An 18,458-nucleotide genomic window follows, 5' to 3' on the forward strand; every position below is an offset into this window, starting at 1 on the left:
AGGCACCTGTGGTGTCATTGCAGCCGAGGAACTTAGCAACATGGCCTCTGAACTGGCCAAATACGGCCTCCAGCTGCCGGCCTTCAGCAAGATCGGGGGCATTCTGGCCAATGAGCTGTCGGTGGATGAAGCCTCAGGTAGGGGTGTGGCTCTGCCCTGCTGGGGGGTGGGCTCCGTGTGAAAGGGCAGACTCCAAGCCTCCAATGCATTCTGGTGACCTGTCATCTGTGAGGTGACCTGGTTTGCCTGGCCCTCTGGATGGAAAAAGGGAATGGTGTCAGGGTGGCCTGTGGCTGGTCGCGCTGCGGCGGTCTGGGGTTTGTTCTGGCCCCTGACCTTGTCTCCACGCCCCTCCCAGTCCACGCGGCGGTCCTCGCCATCAATGAGGCGGTGGAGCGAGGGGTGGTCGAGGACACCCTGGCTGCCTTGCGGAATCCCAGCGCTCTGCTGGAGAATCTTCGAGAGCCTCTGGCAGCCATCTACCAGGAGCTGCTGGCCCAGGCCAAGGCAGAGAAGACTGCCAGCGCCCAGACCCGAGTAAGGAGGAGCCTTTGCTGTGCAGGCGTGGAGAGTGGGGTGGCCCAGAAGGCCTCTGGCGGACAGGACTCCGGCACATCCTGTCTCCACGGCCCAGAGTTGCTGAGAGAAACGCTTGTTGGTTGTTGTAGAGAAGCAGAGGAGGCAGCCAGGGATGAGGATTCAGGAGAGAAGGCGGGAGACGGGTTCTGGGGACTCGATCTTCTGGCCGGGCTGAGGTGGGGACGTAGAACTGGCCGAGACTGGACAGGAGATTTGACTTAACCGTGTCCATGCCAAGGGCGTGAACCCAGGGGTTCTCCAGATTCCTTCTTCTTTTTTTTTTTAATGTTTATATATTTTTGAGAGACAGAGTGCAAGCAGGGGAGGGACAGAGAGAGAGGGAGACACCGAATCCGAAGCAGGCTCCAGGCTCTGAGCTGTCAGCACAGAGCCTGACATGGGGCTCGAACTCATGAACTGTGAGATCATGACCTGAGCCCTCCAGGCAGCCCCAGATTCCTCCTGACCAGACTGACCTTTGGCCTGGGAAGGCGCCCAGGGGAGGGAAGAATTAGAGACAGGGAGGGGGGAGCAGGAGAGGACTGAGCTTGTTTCCTGGGTCTCCCTTTCGGCATGGTCTTTGCAGGATGGTGGAGAAAGCTGGGACATATATGACTGCTACCTGACTCAGGCTGAAATCCAGGGGCACATCAACCACGTCAACGGTAAGAGACCTGGGCCAGGAGGGCTTCGGGGTGCTCCCAGGGCAAGCCCCCGCATCGGGAGGTTCAGGGATAGCTCTCAGGCCAGAGGCCCTGTAGCCTCACTTGGGCCAACCCTGGTCTCAGGGAAAGACCAAAGTCAAACAGCAGGGTGTGTGCTGCTTTTCGGCTCTCGCTGTCCAGAGAAGTGACCCTGTCCGGGGGGTTTCTGTTTGAATGGAGATCCATGGACAGGGCAGAGGCAAAGGACAGGCCTTGCAGCTCTTGCTGCTAGAAGGGCAGCTGGCCCGGGGTCCTGGGAGAAGGAGCTGCGAGGAATGGACGGGGTGGGGCGGACACGAGGGCAGGAGGGGCTGTTTGGAAGCCCAGGATGGAGTGGGCAGCTGCCTGTTGGGGTCAGGATGTCCTCCCGGTCTGGGGTGGGGAGGAGGGGAGGCTGCCAAGATCAAGGTTTAGGGCGGGGGGTCATGCTGGGCAGGAAGAACAGGGCAGGTCTGGGGTGGTACCGGCTGGGCTTCTGCACATCGTTCATTGGGGGGTCTTGGTCTTTGCAGTCCATGGGGCTCTAGAAGTTGTTGATGATGCCCTGGAGAGACAGAGCCCTGGGGCCTTGCTCGAGGCCCTTCATGACCCTGCCCTGGCCCTGCGCGGAGTGAGGAGAGACTTTGCTGACTGGTACCTGGAACAGCTGAGCTCAGACAGAGAACAGAAGGCACAGGTCAGCTGATTACCTGCTCCCTGCTCTGTCTGTCTGCTGCGGGATGGGGACCGCCTCTTCCTTAGGCATCCCCTCCGTCCCCTCCTTGTATTCAGTAAGTGCTGACTATGTGTGTAAATGGTTACATCACCCCAAAGCCTAATGGCCCAGACTGACCAAGGGGTCCCCGGGGGCAGCCGGCGAGCAGTGACGTGCTCCCCCATGGCTGAATGGGGACCTCAGCGACAAGAGATCTCGTCTTCGTTGCCATTGGCTTTCTCCATGACACTCTCTTCGTGCTGCCTGTGTTGTTAGTTCAGTGCCTGCTGCGTAAGAAAGAGCCAGACTTAGAGGCAGGGAGGTGGGGGTGGGTGGGCCTGGGAGCCCGTGAGGGCAGCTCCCGTGAGAGCTCTCTCCTACGTCACCTCTTCCCCTCCCCAGGAGTTGGGCCTAGTGGATCTTCTGGAAAAGGAGGAGGTCCAAGCTGGTGTGGCTGCAGCCAACGTGAAGGGTTATCAGGAGCAAGCCAGTAAGTCACTTCCAGGCCGAGGCCTGGCCCCGGGCCCATCACTGCGGCATCTAACCCTCGGCTGGCTTCTGTGTAGGGGTGTGTAGGGCGATGCAAACTGCTGCCCACGTTTCCAGCGGGACCTCTCCCCTCCCTGATGTGCCCGGGCCCAGGCTGCCTGCGTGCACACTACAGACGAGTTCCTTAAGGCCTTAGGGGTAACGACAGTCACATCAGGCCGGCTCCTGGGGCAGACAGTTTTCTTCAGGGCACTTGCCCTGTATCTGGACGGTTTCAACCTGCTTGAGTCCTTGCCTCTCGACTGTAGTGAGAAACTCATGATCAGCTCACTTTCCCTTAAAAACATTATCTACAGGGACACCTAGGTGACTCAGTCGGTTAAGTGTCCAGCTCCTGATCTCAGCTCAGGTCTTGATCTTGGGGTCGTGAGTTCAAGCCCCCCACTGGGCCCCACTCTGGGCGTGAAGCCAACTGAAAAACAAAACATCATATACAAACACAATTTTTTATTAGAGGAGTGTGGCCTGGTGATCGTGTCCCTCCCGGGAGGTCAGCGTGTGGCAGGAGTGAAGTGAAGCAGAGTTGGGGGGGGGGGGGGGGCCACAGCCTGTGGCCACCAGCCCCGTTTCAGCCGTGTAACTCCGTCCTGACCTGCCGTTAGAAGTCGCGTACGGGTGTGAGACGCTCACCTCTGTGTCGCGTGTCTTCGGGGCTTCCTGGCCTCTTCCCTGACTCGGCCTGGACTTCGGTCCCATATGCTCCGTGAGGCAGATGAGGCCTCCGGTGCCCCCTCCTCTTGTCACACGCCCGTTCCGCCCGGCCGGACAGCCTGTCCTTCCCTCGCTCTCCCGCTGCCAGCCCTTCGGTCGCCCAGGCTGCTTTCCTTGTGCACTTTCACCCGGGGAAAGCGGGTGGTGGCATCCGTCAGCGCCGCCTCTGCCCCTTCCGTCCCCCGTCTCCCACCAGGACCCCTCCTTCCCCGGCTGCCAGAGCTCTGGGGGCGGGAGGCAGCGCTGGCATGGAGTGGCCGGCGTCTTTGGACCCTTCCTTCTCCCCAGGGGATGCATCCTGACACCAGGGCCCGCATCTGCTCGGCACTTCCCAAGCCCCGGGGTTTGAAATCGGAAACCCCCCTGGTGCCCCGTGGCCCCTCCGAGCTCGCTCCTGCCCCTTGTGGCCCAGGCGGCTCCACTTACCCCTCTGTGCTGTCGGCGAGATGTGGCCCCTAGAGCCCTTGACTGACCTCTTCTTAGCCGTGCCCCGTAGCCTCCTGCCAGTCCTGGGTCCACCGCCCCTGCGCCTCCCCCCGCCAAGGCGGCCGCTCTGCCACCGGCCAAGCTGCTCCATCTCTGGGCCTGACGCACTGCTTCTCTCAGTGCCCCGCAAAGTGACTCAGCACCCCTCCCTCACAAACACTTAGAAGCTCATTCTGGACCTAGCAGAAGGCGGAGCGGTCTTGAAGAGGCGTTTCCCCCTCGGATACCCCAGCAGAAGCCAGTTAGCCAGGAGACTAGGACGGGCCCTGGACGCCCGGCCCGTACAGCCCTCTCCCTCCTCCCCTGCAGTGCTCCAGGCCGTGTGCAGGATCAACGGAGCCATCCGGAGGGGAGTGGCGGCTGACACGGTGGCGGAGCTGATGTGCCCAGAAGCCCGGCTGCCTCCAGTGTGCCCCCGCGCCCCGGCTGTGTACCAGCAGGAGCTGGCAGTGCTCCAGCAGCAGCAGGGAGGGGTGAGCCCCAGAAATGAGGGTCCTGACCCCGCGTCCTAAGCGGTGGGGGGGGGGGGGGGGGGGCCGGGGTGGTCCGTGCAGAGCACCCTCGGAGGGATCCTGAGCTCTCATAGTAGCTAGCACTCTTGAGCGGACGCTGCTCTACGCGGTCATTGATCCTTGCTAGAACCCTGGCGGGTGAGGAAGATTTCCATGTAGAGGGGAGGGAACTGAGGCGCAGAGGTGGATACGGTTCCTGACGGCCGTGGCCGGCAGTGCTGAGAGGGCATGCTAAGCCGGCTGCGTGGAAGTCTGTGCCCGTCACCTCTCTGTGTGCCCCCTCACCCCTGTCCAGACGGCTCCCGAGACATGGAGGTGACAGAGCCCCCCTGCAGGGAAGTCCCAGTCCCTGCAGGAGGTGGAACACACCTGAGGGTCCAGATAGTCACAGGGAGGGAGAAACGGATGGTGTCAGTGGCAGAGGACTTCAGACGAGGAAATGGAGGGAGCAGAGCTAGGGGTAAGTCCGGGAAGGCTTCCTGGAAGAGAGGAGACCCGTGGAGAATCATACCCACAGAGGGAAGTTTAGAGCATGACCCCAGTCATGGCCTTCAGGAAGGGCACGGTCTCCATACCGGTGACTGCAGTACGAGGCAGAGAAGACGAGCCCTAGGAGGTGACGCACGGTGACCCGGGCCACGGACGGCAGAGCGGGAGTCAGCTTCTGGCTCTGCTGTGTCCTCACTGTGCGACCTTGGGCGTTAGTTCCTTGTCTGCCCCTCAGTTCATGTGTGAAACGGGAACAAGAACATAATTCCCTACAGGATTGTTGTGAGGGCTACACGCGTCACCGCGCGCGCTTAGAAGTGGGCCCGGTATGTGAGCTCCGCTGCTGTGACCCTTATCTGCGGTACTCCTTCTGTACGGGACAGGGAAGTGCTCTAGAAGGAGGGAACAGTACGCGCAGGTGTTTGGAAGGGAGGAGAAAGCTGGGCCGGGAAGTGGGGCGTGTGGTGCCGTGTGGTGCCGTGTGGAGGGGCCCTGTGTCCCCCTCTCTGTCTCCCGGGGCCTTGCGCCCTCCCTGGCGTGTGCCAGGAATCAGAAAGGAGTCGGTGCGGCTCTCTGGTTGAGCGTGGGCTCTGGAACCAGGCGGCTAGCTTCAACTTATGCTGTGTGCTCATCTGCAAAGTGGGGACATTAATGGTACCTCCCTCGCTGGTTTGTTACGAGAACAGAGAGAGTGTGTGGGGGCATTTACCCCCTGAGCACACGGTGAGCACACTCAGTGTTGGGCACAGTGAATTAGCGAATGAGTTGGGGCTTGGGATAGAGACTGGGATGTGGGAGGGCCTTGGGGGCAGGATAGCAGTGGCCCCAAGCCCTTGACCCGCCCCACGGAATCGGTGCTCCCCTGTTGTAGGAGCTCGGCCATGAGGAGCTCTTTGTGGCCGTGGAGATGCTGTCAGCCGTGGTCCTGATTGACCAGGCCCTGGAGGCCAGGGATGTCGGCGGCTTCTGGAGCAGTCTGGTGAACCCCGCCACGGGCCTGGCCGAGGTGCAAGGAGAGAACGCTCAGCGGTGAGAAGGTTTAGCAGGTGTGAGCGGGAGGGGGCGGAGCCAGGACTCCACCCTCTGCTTGGGACCCAGCCTTCTGCGCAGTTCCCTGCTCCTGGGCCCAGGCCCCTCTCTGGGGCTGTTCGCAGCCCCTGGCCCGTGACTCGTCCTGGGAGTGGGGCTCAAGCACCCCCCCTTCCTCCATTCCTTGTGCTTTCGTAGAGGTTTGAGTCCCGCCCCGTGCCAGATACTATCCCGGGTGGTGGGAAATGGCAGTGAACAAAGCCAAGTTCCGGCTCTCATCCAACCCACGTGCTCGTAGAGGGGACAGGCAAAGCCAACGTGCCGGATGACTGGCAGGGAGGAAGAGCCATGGCAGAACCAGAAGGGGCCGAGGGGGTAAAGGCTGGGGACAGGCGGGGGGTTAGGGAAGGCCCCGTCCGTAAGGGGGCGTTGAGAAGGACCTCGGGGCATCTGTGGTTGCGGGGAGCTGCGTGGGGCACAGGCCCAGAGCAGGACATTGCTTGGTGTGTGCAGGGAGTGCCAGGAAGCCGGCGTGGCCAGGCAGAGAGGGCAGAGTGGTGGCTGTGAAGCAGTGGGGGCCACGCCATAGCTTGGGAAGGGAGCCACAGGAGGGTTTCGGTGAGGAGGGGGTGATGTGACCTTTTGCCAGGCTCTCGGTGGCTGCTGCACTGGGGATGGCTCCAGGGTTGATCAGGACGGGCAGGCAGCCTCCAGGCCAGGCGCGAGGAAGTCATGGCCGAGGGCAGCGGGCGTGGGTGGTGGCGGAGGGGAGTCTGGTCCTGGGTCTGTTCCCCAAGTGGACCTGACAGGACTTGGTTGAGTGTGGATGTGGCTGTGAGGGGGAGAGCGTGGTCACCTGTGGCTCCAAGATTTCCTCCCTTAGAGATTGGAGTGTGTGTTGACAGGAGTGGGAAGGACTGGGGCACACAGGCCAAACGGAGGTGCAGAGCTCAGGCGTGAGCGGCAGGCGTGGGATCACATCCGGCATCCGTGGAAGGAGCGAGGAGGCCGCTGGCGTTCACGCACGGGTGGCGGGTTGGGGAGACCTTAAGGTTTCGGCGTCCCGAGCCGTGGGGTCGGGGAACGAGTCCGGAGACCGAGCGGTGGGAGGCTGGGGCACGCAGGGCTCGGGCCGGGCGGGGAGCCAGCACAGGGGCCTCGGAAGAACAGTGGACAAGGGGAGAAGAGAAGGAGGAGAGCGCGGCGAGCCCCCTGACTTCCCGCTGGCGGGGCCCCCGCTGCCCGCCCTCTCTCCCTCTGCTGCCAGTTACTTTGATGCGCTGGTGGCGCTGCGGCGGGGGCGTGCGCCAGACGGCGTCTTGAGCTGGAATGACCTGCAGGCCACCGTGAACCAGGTCAACGCTCAGGTGCAGGAAGAAACCGATCGTGAGTGGAGTCCAGGGCGGGCGGAGGCAGCCCATCCCTTACCCGGTCCCTCTGCCCACCGACGTGTGTCTTGCCCAGAGGTGCTGGCGGTCAGCCTCATCAACGAGGCTCTGGACCAGGGCAGCCCCGAGAAGACCCTGTCGGCCCTCCTGCTCCCCTCGGCTGGCCTGGACGACGTCCACCTGCCTGTGGCCCCTCGGTACCATTTCCTCCTTGTGGCGGCCAAAAGGCAGAAGGCCCAGGTGAGGTCTGCGTTGGTCGCTGGAGCAGAAAGAGCGTCCGCCGTGGGCAGAGCTGTCCCAGGATGCACCTGGGGCCAGCCCAGTCTGATGAGAGTCCGCTCTGGGGGTGGAGGGCAGGAGGGGCCGTGGGGGGAGGTGGCCCCCGGCCAGGGCGCTGGACCGAGCTCCGGATGCCAGCATGCAGAGGGTGGTGGGGGCTTGTGCGTGGGTAGAGCCCAGGCCTGGGGGCCAGAGAACGGGGCCGCACTTCCTGCTCTGACACTCGGCGACGTTGTGACCTCCAGCAAATCCCGTGTCTCTGAGCTCTGCCAACGCGTCCGTAACATACTGCACGCGCTGGTTCTACGTGCCTTCTGGAATGGGGGAAATCACACGATCGGAGAGCGTGGTGGGGTCCTAAGCCTGTAGCGCCCTGAGCCTACGGTGGCGCGGGGGGTTGAGAGCTAGACCTGCTGGGCCAGACGCCTCAGTGTGCATCCTGGTGGGCTGACCCTGCCCACGTCCTGCTGTTTCCTCACCTGCACACACGACATGACAGTCGACGTGTCTCGTGGTCAGGGGTTCGGTGACATGGCGTGCTGGTAAAGCTGCCTGGGTTCTTCCTGGGCCGAGCATCGTTTGTGGGCTTTACAAAAGCCGGTTCCAAATAAAGTGCTTTAGAGCGCTGCCTGGAGCACAGCGGCCCGTCACGTTTTGTTTAGAAAGTTTCTCCCGTGGGGCGTCTGGGTGGCTCAGTCGGTTAAGCATCCGACTTCGGCTCAGGTCATGATCCCACAGTTCGTGGGTTCGAGCCCCGCATCGGGCTCTGTGCTGACAGCTCAGAACCTGGAGCCTGCTTCGGATTCTGTGTCCACCCCCCCCCCCCGCCCCTCCCCCGCTCACACTCCGTCTCTCTCTCAAAAATAAACACATTAAAAAATTAAAAAAAAAAAAAGAAAGAAAGTTCCTCCTGTCTGTGAGGAGGGTTGGCAGGGAGCGGAGTCTGGGGTTGGGGCTGGGTGAAGGGGGGTGGGGCAGCGGGGAACCAGCCTGACCCTGTGGCCTGCACAGACTCTCTCAGCCTGTGGTCACACGTAGCCTGCCACACCTGGTGGCGTAGAAGGTTCGGAGCAGGGATGGGAAGGACAGAGGGGAGGCCAGGGTCAGGATCGGCCCAAGAAGGTGCGCGATGAGGCACAGGGGCGCAGGAGCAGGGCAGGTGCAGGGAGACTTTGGTCCGGGCTCTCCTGGGACGTGGCTGAGGCACAAGGGCAGGGAGGTGAGCTGCCCGGAGGGCGGAGGCTCTGGGGGTGCTGTGGCCAAGCTGAGAACAGGCCCGGACCGAGCCTTCTGAGCCTGGCAGCAGCCCACCGGAGCAGGTGACAAGGCCATGCCTGCACGCGGGTCCTCGCACAGCTGAGCTTGGGGCCTGCCTGGCCCAGCTCTCGTCTCTCCCACATCTCTTGACATCCCAGGCAACGGGGGACCCTGGAGCGGTGCTGTGGCTGGAAGAGATCCGCCGGGAGGTGGTTCGAGCCAACCAGGACACGAACGCCGCACAGCAGAGTACGTGGGCCTGGGGGCCCTGCAGGAGTCTGGTGGCCGGGGTGGGGTGGGGGCTGGGGGAGGGAAAGAGGTGTGGGCTCCCCACCCAGGGAGATGGGCCAGAATCACAGCAGGGCCTTGCTGCTTGGACTAGAGGGTGGGCTTCCAGCAGCCGGGCTGGCAAGTCTCAGGGTTGAGAGCCCACAGCCCACCCGTGCCTCCGTCCACGCCTTCCAGTGGGTACTTGACCCCGAAGCCTGAGCGTGTGAAATTGGATGGTGGCCGAAGGTCCGTCCCATACCGCCTGCTCTGGCTGGGGGGTGTTCAGGCGTGGGCGGCGGGGGTCAGTACACAGAGACACTTGTGTTGCAGAGCGCGTGCTGGTGGTGTTGGTCCGTACTGTCTAGAGTCCCTCTGTCTGTCTGTCTGTCTGTCTGCGTGACGGAAGGCAGGTGCTGCACTTCTCGGGCTTTATTCTCTCCCTAAGAAACTGTCCTGAGCTTCTCTGCCCGTATCCTGCCCTTGAGCTTCTGCACGAGAGAGATTGGAGCTGTCTTCTTACCCCGCCCCAGCCAGCCCCATGCTGCCTCCCTCCAGGAAGCCTTCCTTGACTGCTACCTTTTCCTCCAGGCACAGCTGCATGCTCTGTTTTCATCTATGTCTGCATCCATGCTGGGAGGTTCCCTGTCCCCTCCTTTAGATGGGCCTTTTGTGTCCTGTGAATCCCACCCCCGTAGGCAGGACAGGGCGCTTGGGAGGGACTTGGGGGAGGGCTAAGGACCAACCCCTGCCTCCTGATGCCCCTGTCAGTGGCTCTTGGTGTGGCCGCCATCAACCAGGCCATCAAGGAGGGCAAGGCGGCCCAGACAGAGCGGGTGTTAAGGAACCCCTCCGTGGCCCTCCGAGGGGTGGTTCCCAACTGCGCCGACAGCTACCAGCGAGTCCTGGAAGGAGCCATGGCAAAGAAGCGGCGCCCAGGTAATGGCCCCAGCCCCTCCCTCCGCCTGTCCCAGCCGCCCGCCGCCTCCTCGGAGCCTCGCGTCCTTACCTGGCTTCTGCTCAGGGGACGCGGCTCTCTGGGTCCAACACGACATGAAGGATGGCTCCGCCTACTACTTGCACCTGCAGACCTTCCGGGGAACTTGGGAGCCGCCCACCGGCTGCCGCCTGAACACGTCCCACCTGACTCGGGAGGAGATCCAGGTCGGCAGAGCCCCTGTGCAGGAGGGGCCGGGGAGGGCCTTCCCTGTAGCTGAGGCTCCGCCTGCCAGGGTACCACAGGCTCTCTCCTGCCTCCACAGTCCGCCATCACCAAGGTCACGGCTGCCCGTGACCGCCAACAGCTCTGGAAGGCCAACGTCGGCTTAGTCATCCAGCTCCAGGCCCGCATGCGCGGCTTCCTGGTTCGGCAGAAGTTCGCTGAGCGCTCCCGCTTTCTGAGGACCTGGCTGCCGGCGGTCATCAAGATCCAGGTGGCGGGCACTGGCCTTGGAAGTCCAGGGCCTGGGGTCTGGGCTTTGGGGTTTCCTTCCTGCCTGCTCTCTGCTGAGTGGGAGGGGGATGATCTTCCGGCCCCCGAGTGGTGGGGTTTGAGAGGAACATGTGTTCCAGAGCCTGGGTTTGGGTCCCGTCTCCGCCACTTAGTCACCACGTGACCCCGCCAGGCACGTACTCTGGACCAGCTTCCCCGTCTGCAGAATGGAAACGTGAATGTCGTAGCAGGGCTGTCGTGAGGGCTAAGCGAGGTGACATCCAACGGGCATCTGAACAGTGCCAGTCACTGTCATCACCGTCACTGTCCCCAGGGCATGAGCTGCTTCGTTGCCTCCCCGTGGGGAAGAGGGAGTGAGGTTTAGTGAGCCATTGGGGTTTGGACGTGAGGGGGGCGTCCCGGGTCGGGGGTAAACAGGAAAGGGTGGACCAGCCCCAAGGGGAACTTTTGTCTCCAGCCAGCCCTTTCTACTTGTATCCTTCTGACCTGCAGATGGTCCCACGAGTAACTGGGGGCAGGGGCAACTCGGAAGGTGGGCCTCGGGCCCGACCACCTTACGAGCCAGAAAAGATGGGAGTCGAGCACACAGAGACTCCCCAGATAGATGTGACCTGCAGGTGTCACGGGCACGTGTGCACCGTGAAGATACTTTACGTAATGAACGTGTGCACACCCGGTATCTGCAAGGATGCCTGCTGGCCCGGGGCAAGGGCAGGAGACGGACGGGAGACACACAGAGGAGCGACCACATCTCCCCTGGCGGGGCCAGGAACACAGCTGACATTAGATGCTGTGCTGATAGGGACGCAGAGCAACCCAGAAGAGTCCCCCGGAGCAGGGGGGGACGAGTGGTCCCTGCGTATGCGCTAGCCCGTGTGGGGGGTGGTAACGGAGGGCTTGGGCTTTAGAGTTAGAGGCTGGAGTTCGCCTCCTGGTCCTGCCATTTCTGGGTCGTACGAGGACCTTGGGCGCCTTCCCTAAGCCCTCTCCAGCACCGTCCCCTCATTCACGACGATGGTCCTGACCTCACATGTGGATTGTGAGGGTTGAGCAGGACAGTTTCACGTAGCGCTGAGCTGGTGAGCACTCCACTGGTGGTGGCCGTGATACCAGGTTACCTGGCAGGGCGCTGGTCCCAGAAGTCAATGCAGATGACTTAGCAGTTAGCACCGAGTGGTCTGATCGCAGGGATTCCCCCCGCCTGAGCCTGGACTGGAATTTCACCCCAAAACTACAGAGCTGAGAAGCCACGGCAGCAGTGGCAGAGGGGACGGGGTCAGGGCGCATTTGCCACCAGCCCTGGAGCTGTGCGGGTTCCGGCCTAGGTCCTGGGAGGCGGGGGAAGGGAGAGGTGGCCCAGAGCCTCTCGGGCCACCTGTCCTCCAGCCGTAGAGAAGTAGTAAGGGTCAGCAATGGTGTTGGTGGGGCGTACGGAGACCTCCCTGTCTCCCGAAGGCTCTGAGCCTGGCTGAGAGCCAGTCCCTGTCCTGTCTTTCGACCAATCCAGACTGGGGGGGGGGGGGGTTCTTTAGGAAGGAGCTGTGTGTGGGTGGGCGGAGGAAGAGAGGAGAGGGGTCCCCTCTGCTTTTCACCGCAGCAGGTATTCAGAGGGACAGTCTGTACCTGCAGAAGGAGAGGATGTAGCACCTGGAAAAGGCCTGGGCTGGGGGCTTCCTGGGCCCGCAGGCTCCAGGGTGGACGGCTGCCGTCCTGGGGCCGCCCTGCCTCTTTTACACCCCATCCCAACAGGGTGACACGGTCAGCCTCAGGAGGGGGCCCGGCCCGGAGGGCTGGCTCTGGGGAGGGCTGGGAGGGCAGTTGGTCGAGAAGGGATACTCCAAACGCACCAGCCCCAGTGTCAGCGACGGGGTGTCGCCCAGGGCCTGAGCGCCCAGGACGTGTTCCATGTGAGCCCTAAAAGACAGGAAGGGTTTTGGGGGCAGGTGGGGCTGGGGGTCGGGATCGGGGGTGTAAACGAAGGGTCGGGCAGAAAGTCAGCAGGCACGTTGAGAGGAAAGTGAATCGTCTGGTGTGGCTGGAATCACGGAGGAAGGAGCCGGTGGGGGGACGTGTGTGTGTCAGATGGTCGAGAACTTCTGGAAATTTGGGGCCGAGAGAGACACAGTCCGAGAAGTACGTTAGGAAACTAATCTACACAGGCTTGACACGAAAGGGGAGAGGCCCCTGAGAGGGAAGGGGGCCGTGAGGTTTGGTTTTAGAGACCAAAGAGGGCCTGACTTACAGGCAGGGCCGGGTGCCCTGAATCGCTGTGCTCTTTGCAGGGGAGGCTGGCACAGGGTTGGGCGTGAGCGGGGTGGGGTCGTTGGAACAGGAGTGTGACTAGGGGAGCGTGGGCGGCCCGCGGCCCACACAGCTCTGCCTGTGTGCCTGTGTCTCTGTGCGCCTCCCCAGACTGGGCGTGGGGGATGGCGGAGCACGTGCGTGTGTTTGGGGGGACACGGCGCATGCTCTGGTGACGGGGTGTAGACTGTATGACTACTGTCTTTTAAGCTCGTTGCCTTACAGTAGAGTCCCTGCGAGGAGGTGTTGGTTGGCCTGGGTGCGTGCGTGTGCATACGCGTGTGCCGGGACCAGGGAGGGCGGCAGGTGTTTGGTCTCCCCGTGTGGATGGAAGTTCTCTGACACCAGGGCTGGCTTTCCCTCCCCCTCCCCCTCCCCTTGCCTGCCTCCCTCCTGCTTCCCTGGAGGGCCTCTCAGGCTAGCGGGGACCAGCCGGGCTCTTCTCCTTTCCTGTCCTGACGCCCAGGCTCACTGGCGGGGTTACAGGCAGCGGAAGACCTACCTGGGACGGCTGCAGTATTTAAAAGCAAACTCGGACGCCGTAATCAAGGTAGCTGTCACGGTTTGGGTGGGTTCCTGTCTCTTGAAGGGCCCTCTGAGAACAATTGTTTAGTCCTCTTGCCTCGTGGCCTCTGGGGACAGCTGGACTGGCCCCGGGCCGGAGGGTGGCCCCTGAGCCTGGAGCTCTGACGCAGTGCGCGTCCTCAGATCCAGGCCTGGGTCCGGATGTGGGCAGCTCGGAGGCGGTACCGGAGGCGTCTGGGATACTTCCAGAAGAATGTGAGTGTCCTCCTGCTGTCCCCGTGCCCGGCCTTCACGCATGAGACCAGGGCAGGGGCGGCCAGCAGCCCTTTCACACCTGTGTTCACCGCAGGTTAACTCCATTGTGAAGATCCAGGCGTTTTTCCGAGCCCGGAAAGCCCGGGATGACTACAGAATGTTAGGTACGCGGCTTGGTCTCCTCTCTGTCGTGAGTACACGGCCTGCCCTCCCCTGTCCGCGCGAGCCCATGGCCCCCGAGAGTCAGCAAGGCAGAGGGTCACGCCCCCTCCCAGCTTGCAGCTTAGGCTCTGGAGACGACGTTGGCCCTTCTTGAGCCCCTGCCCTCGTCGACAGCTGATGTCCCCGACCTTCAGCATATGGCTCAGGACCCGGGGTGCGTGTGGGAGTGAAGACATGTACTCTGCCTTTGGGGATCCCCCAGTCTGGTGGTAGAGACAGGAAACCCCCCAGGCTCAGACAGGTCCAGATGTCCCTCCTGGGGCCACACAGCAGGGAGAGAGTAGGAGACGTCTGTGCAGAACGTCCAATAGGGGTTGTAGCAGAAGCTCCTGCCCGCCAGGTAACATGGCCCGGTCCCCTGGAGGACTCCCTCGAGCATGTTCTTTCTGTACCAGGCCTCCACTATCTCCCCATCGCTACCAGCAAAGTAATCAAGGGAAAGGGCTTCTCCCCACACTCTTGCGTGACCCGTGGCTCCCCCAGCTCCGGCCTCTGGGCCGTGCATGAAGCCTTCTGCAGTGTCAGGACTGAGTGCCAGCACCTAGGGGTGCTCTGTCATCCTGCCCCTTGTCCCCTCAGCGGGGCACGCACCTAAAGCCTCAAAGGGGTCCTTCTGGGCCGTTCTTGGCTCCTGTCCTGAAAGTCCAGAAGCCCAGCCTTGGATGCCCTGCTCTTTGTGAAGTAGACCCAGGGTCCATTTCCAAGTTTCCTCCAGTCCTTGGGTTCTGGAACAGGTGGGCCCCTTTCCCTTCCAGGCCCGAGGCAGCATTCCTGGGCATCAGGTGGCCTGCACTGCCCTGGGACGTCCCTCTTACCCCACTCTGCCCGTCCTGCCCGCAGGGGTGCCGCCTGTCCGTCTCTGACTCTGGGCACTCAGCCGATGAGAAGAACAAATTGGAGTAGGGGGTCCGCGGAGGCAGCTGGGGCTCTGACTTGGGGGCGGGAGAGGTCCCTGGCCTGGGCCCAGGGGCGAGGAGAGCAAGGGAAGGACGGTTCTTCCGTCATAGCCGCCCATAAGAGACAGGGAGCTCGGGGACAGGACGGGCCCGGAGGCGGCCTGCTGGCCTCAAGCAGGCTGGCGACCAGGAGGTGGTAAGAGGCAGGGAGCTGCTGAGGAAGCCCCCGCGAGGGCCCGGCTCGTCCTGACGCCTCTTCCCTTCCCGCCAGTGCACGTGCCCCATCCCCCTCTCAGCGTGGTGTGCAGATTTGCCCACCTCTTGAATCAAAGCCAGGAGGACTTCCTGGCCGAGGCAGAGCTGCTGAAGCTTCAGGAAGAGGTGGTCAGGAAGATCCGGTCCAACCAGCAGCTGCAGCAGGACCTCAACCTCATGGACATCAAGATCGGCCTGCTGGTGAAGAACCAGATCACCCTGCAGGTGAGCGGCCGGGCCGCCCACCGCCAGACCCAGCTGCTTCCAGGGAGGTGGCTACCCGAGTACGTGTCACGTGTCGGATTTCATCAGCTGGCTCAGGTCCTCGCTCCCGCGGCGCTTCGGGGGGCAGGTGACGGTGGAATTAGAATGCCTGCCTCTGCCGCTCCCCAGTGAGGGGGCCGCCAGCCGCCTCTTTAATCTCTGAGTCTGTTTCCTCCTCGGAGGCGGGAATAATCAGAGCGCCCACCTCACCGGGCCCGTGTAGACAGACAGGAAATTTCCTCAAACCGCAAATTACGAGGCCGCGCCGTGTGGGTAGAAGCGGCAGTGGTGGCCCCAGCCCGGGCGCGCGCCGTGAGAAATGAGCAGAATCCCACGGACGCGACGCCCGGGCTGCTAGCCGGCCCTCCCTGGGGGAGGGACGCACCCTGTGGAAGCAGAGGTGCCAGACGGAGGGGCGGGGCGGGGCGGGGCGGGGCGGGGCGGGGCGGGGCGGGGGCGCAGCGCACCCTAGAACCGTGTGCGGGGGCGCCTGGAACCGCAGAAAGGCCCGGTTCCTCGAGGCCTGATTCTGACCCTGCGCCGTGCCCCCCGGCACCTGCAGGAGGTGATCTCCCACTGCAAGAAGCTGACCAATAAGAACAAAGAACAGCTGTCGGGTATGATGGTTCTGGACCAGCAGAAGGGCCTGAAGTCGCTGAGCAAAGAGAAAAGGCAGAAACTAGAGGCTTACCAGCACCTCCTGTACCTGCTCCAGGTGAGCAGGAGCCTTTGGGACGAGAGGACCCCACCGTCCCCTAAGGGCCTGGGGCCTGGAGGCCTCTCTGTGCCTGTAACCCTAATGCCTTGACCCCGGAGACTGCCCCCCACTGCTGCTTGTCTGGAAGGTTCCTCGCGCCTCCCAGGCAGCGGGCCGCCGCCGCCTCCTCTCCGGGCCCCATCGGGAGAGCCTCTAATGCACCGCCGGCCCTCGAGGCACATCACCCGCTTCCTGTTTCCCCCGTTGCTTGCAGACTCAGCCTCTCTACCTGGCCAAGCTGATCCTTCGCATGCCACAGAACAGAACCACCAAGTTCATGGAGTCCGTGATTTTCAGCCTGTACAACTATGCCTCCAACCGCCGCGAGGCCTACCTCCTGCTCCAGCTCTTCAAGACAGCGCTCCGGGAGGAGATCAGGTAGGCTTCCCGCGCCCAGACGAGCGGGAAGGGAACGGGCTGAGAGACGCCACCGTCGGCCCCTTCACGAGGAGGCGGTTTGTTGAGGTTTGAGGGCACAAATGGAATCACGAGACCTCTTCTCAGCCTCACGCGGAGCGTCTGTAAGAGCCTCCGGGGACAGCACGGAGGGAGGGTGTGGGCGGGCAAGTTAGCGCACAGGCTGTCGGGACAGGCCTTGAGAGGGGCCGTAGCAGAGCAGGCTGTGAAGGGCCACAGTCTCGGAGAGGAGCAGCTCTTTGTCCTACGCAGAGACAGGAGACCAGCTCCGGTGACCTCTCGAACTACAGGTCAAAGGTGGAGCAGCCCCAGGACATGGTGACAGGCAACCCCGCGGTAGTGGGGCTCGTGGTGAGGTTCTACCGCAATGGGCGGGGCCAGAGCGCCCTGCGCGAGATCCTGGGCAGAGTCGTCCAGGACGTGCTGGAGGACAAGACGCTGAGTGTCCACATCGACCCCATTCACCTCTACAAGAGCTGGATCAACCAGAGCGAGGCCCAGACCGGCCAGCGCAGGTGAGGGGCGGTGCAGGTGAGCAGCAGCAGAGGGAGATCTCCTTTGACCAGCTCCGAAGGTGGCATAGAAATGAGCTGCTGATTTATGCGGATACGACCCCGGCCCTGCGGGATGAAATAAAGTAGCTTTTAGCGCCCCCTCTGGTGGTTAACGTGGAACTGATGTCAATGACGCGGACCTGGGTGTAGAAGGAACACAGGTGAACGTGCAAACGTGTTTAATTGGCGTGTCGGTGCTTGCTTGAGAGTGGCCCGTCCGACCTGCCGGGAGTCGGGATACGGACGCCTCCTTGATGGGGGATAGCTGAGCACCCAGATTTGCAGGCGGATAGACAAGTGAGGTGGCAGGAGAGCTGGGTCGGCCTTGTAGACTGGGGGTGCTACTCGGGGGCACGGTCCTTGGGAAGGGGGCCGCCGAGGAGCCGCCCGCGCTGGCGGCCTCTCCGGTGGCACACGGGCCTGCGTGTTGGGGCTGCAAGGCCGAGGCCGTCTTCCCGATCGCCCCAACCGCCAAAGACTAGCTGAGGGATGACCCTGCCTCCAGCCCCGCTGAGGAGTCCGCGCAGACCGTGGTCGTCCGCTCGTCCCTCCGCGTCCACCCCGTGGGCCCTCAGCTTCTCCTCCTTCGCCTTCCACCCACCTCGCTCCCTTTCCTCTGAGTCCTTTCTCTTATTCCGGCCTGGTCCCCTCCAGCACGCGGGGCCGCCCTTAGTGCGTGTGTAGGTATACGCACGCGCAATCCTGTTAGATGGAGGGTTCAAAGGGTGGAACTCGGGAGGGGAGGCCGTGGGAGGGGCTCTGGCCGATACCTTGTCTCTCTCTGCCCACAGCCACCTCCCCTATGACGTCACTCCAGAGCAGGCCTTGAGCCACCCCGAGGTCCAGAGACGGCTGGACATCTCCCTCCGCAGCCTCCTCGCCGTGACGGACAAGTTCCTTGCAGCCATCATCTCCTCTGTGGACCAGATTCCGTAAGCGCATCAGCCGCGCCCCAGCCCGGGCACGGGACCTCAAGAGGGCCAGGCCAGGCGAGCTGTAAACCTCTGTGTCCAGCACTCTAGGAGGCGGGAATAGGTTAAATCAGTAGGTGGCACATCTGTGGTAGGAACAGTGACGATAACAGAATCTAACACATTTGAACACTGTTCTGTCATCGTACGTTACTTCCACGACATAGTTTCACTTGATCCTCACAAAATCCCTGAGCTAGAGGGAGGGCACGAATGGCCATCTCCATCTTCCAGACCAGGGAAGGAGTCGGCGAGGGGGAGGGGGTGGTGTAAGCCCCCATCTGTTGTTCTCCTCGGGCCCCACCTCCAATCCAGCCCCTCCCGGGTGCTCGGTGATGACAGACAAGGTTGGCCTTCCCAGCGCCTCCCAGGCTGTCCTGGGACAGGGTTTTGGCTGGGAGTGCCCCACACCCCAGGTCCATGCTGAAGGTGCTTCTGTGGGGGGAGGCAAAGTGAATATCGGGACCTGGGCTGCTCCCCAGGGGAGACTGGAGCAAAGAAGAGGGTCTCGGGCCAGGCTGAAGGCCACATGCAAACTTAGTGGGCGGCTGGGCACTGACACTAGGGCAGGGGAGGGGGCGGCAGGGCCCTGGTCCTTGGGCACTGACACTGAGGCAGGGGAGGGGGCGGCAGGGCCCTGGTCC

General features: G+C 62.8%; 1 protein-coding gene across 1 annotated transcript in view; it reads left to right on the forward strand.

Annotated features, from left to right (window-relative positions):
* Nucleotides 1–18,458, forward strand: part of IQGAP3 (IQ motif containing GTPase activating protein 3) — a 34,793-nt gene that overhangs the window by 9,934 nt on the left and 6,401 nt on the right. The window contains exons 7-27 of the mRNA XM_049634787.1: nt 24–137; nt 359–537; nt 1,166–1,244; nt 1,796–1,959; nt 2,380–2,467; nt 4,033–4,196; nt 5,596–5,753; nt 7,021–7,139; nt 7,218–7,381; nt 8,836–8,926; nt 9,716–9,883; nt 9,969–10,108; nt 10,207–10,377; nt 13,165–13,248; nt 13,407–13,478; nt 13,573–13,642; nt 14,868–15,076; nt 15,678–15,830; nt 16,087–16,250; nt 16,580–16,804; nt 17,635–17,775. Of these exons, the coding sequence (XP_049490744.1) occupies nt 24–137; nt 359–537; nt 1,166–1,244; nt 1,796–1,959; nt 2,380–2,467; nt 4,033–4,196; nt 5,596–5,753; nt 7,021–7,139; nt 7,218–7,381; nt 8,836–8,926; nt 9,716–9,883; nt 9,969–10,108; nt 10,207–10,377; nt 13,165–13,248; nt 13,407–13,478; nt 13,573–13,642; nt 14,868–15,076; nt 15,678–15,830; nt 16,087–16,250; nt 16,580–16,804; nt 17,635–17,775 (2,917 nt within the window). The remainder of the gene's footprint in view (nt 1–23; nt 138–358; nt 538–1,165; nt 1,245–1,795; nt 1,960–2,379; nt 2,468–4,032; nt 4,197–5,595; nt 5,754–7,020; nt 7,140–7,217; nt 7,382–8,835; nt 8,927–9,715; nt 9,884–9,968; nt 10,109–10,206; nt 10,378–13,164; nt 13,249–13,406; nt 13,479–13,572; nt 13,643–14,867; nt 15,077–15,677; nt 15,831–16,086; nt 16,251–16,579; nt 16,805–17,634; nt 17,776–18,458) is intronic.

This window comes from Panthera uncia, chromosome F1, assembly GCF_023721935.1.
Source record: "Panthera uncia isolate 11264 chromosome F1, Puncia_PCG_1.0, whole genome shotgun sequence".
In the NCBI taxonomy this organism is placed as follows: domain Eukaryota; kingdom Metazoa; phylum Chordata; class Mammalia; order Carnivora; family Felidae; genus Panthera; species Panthera uncia.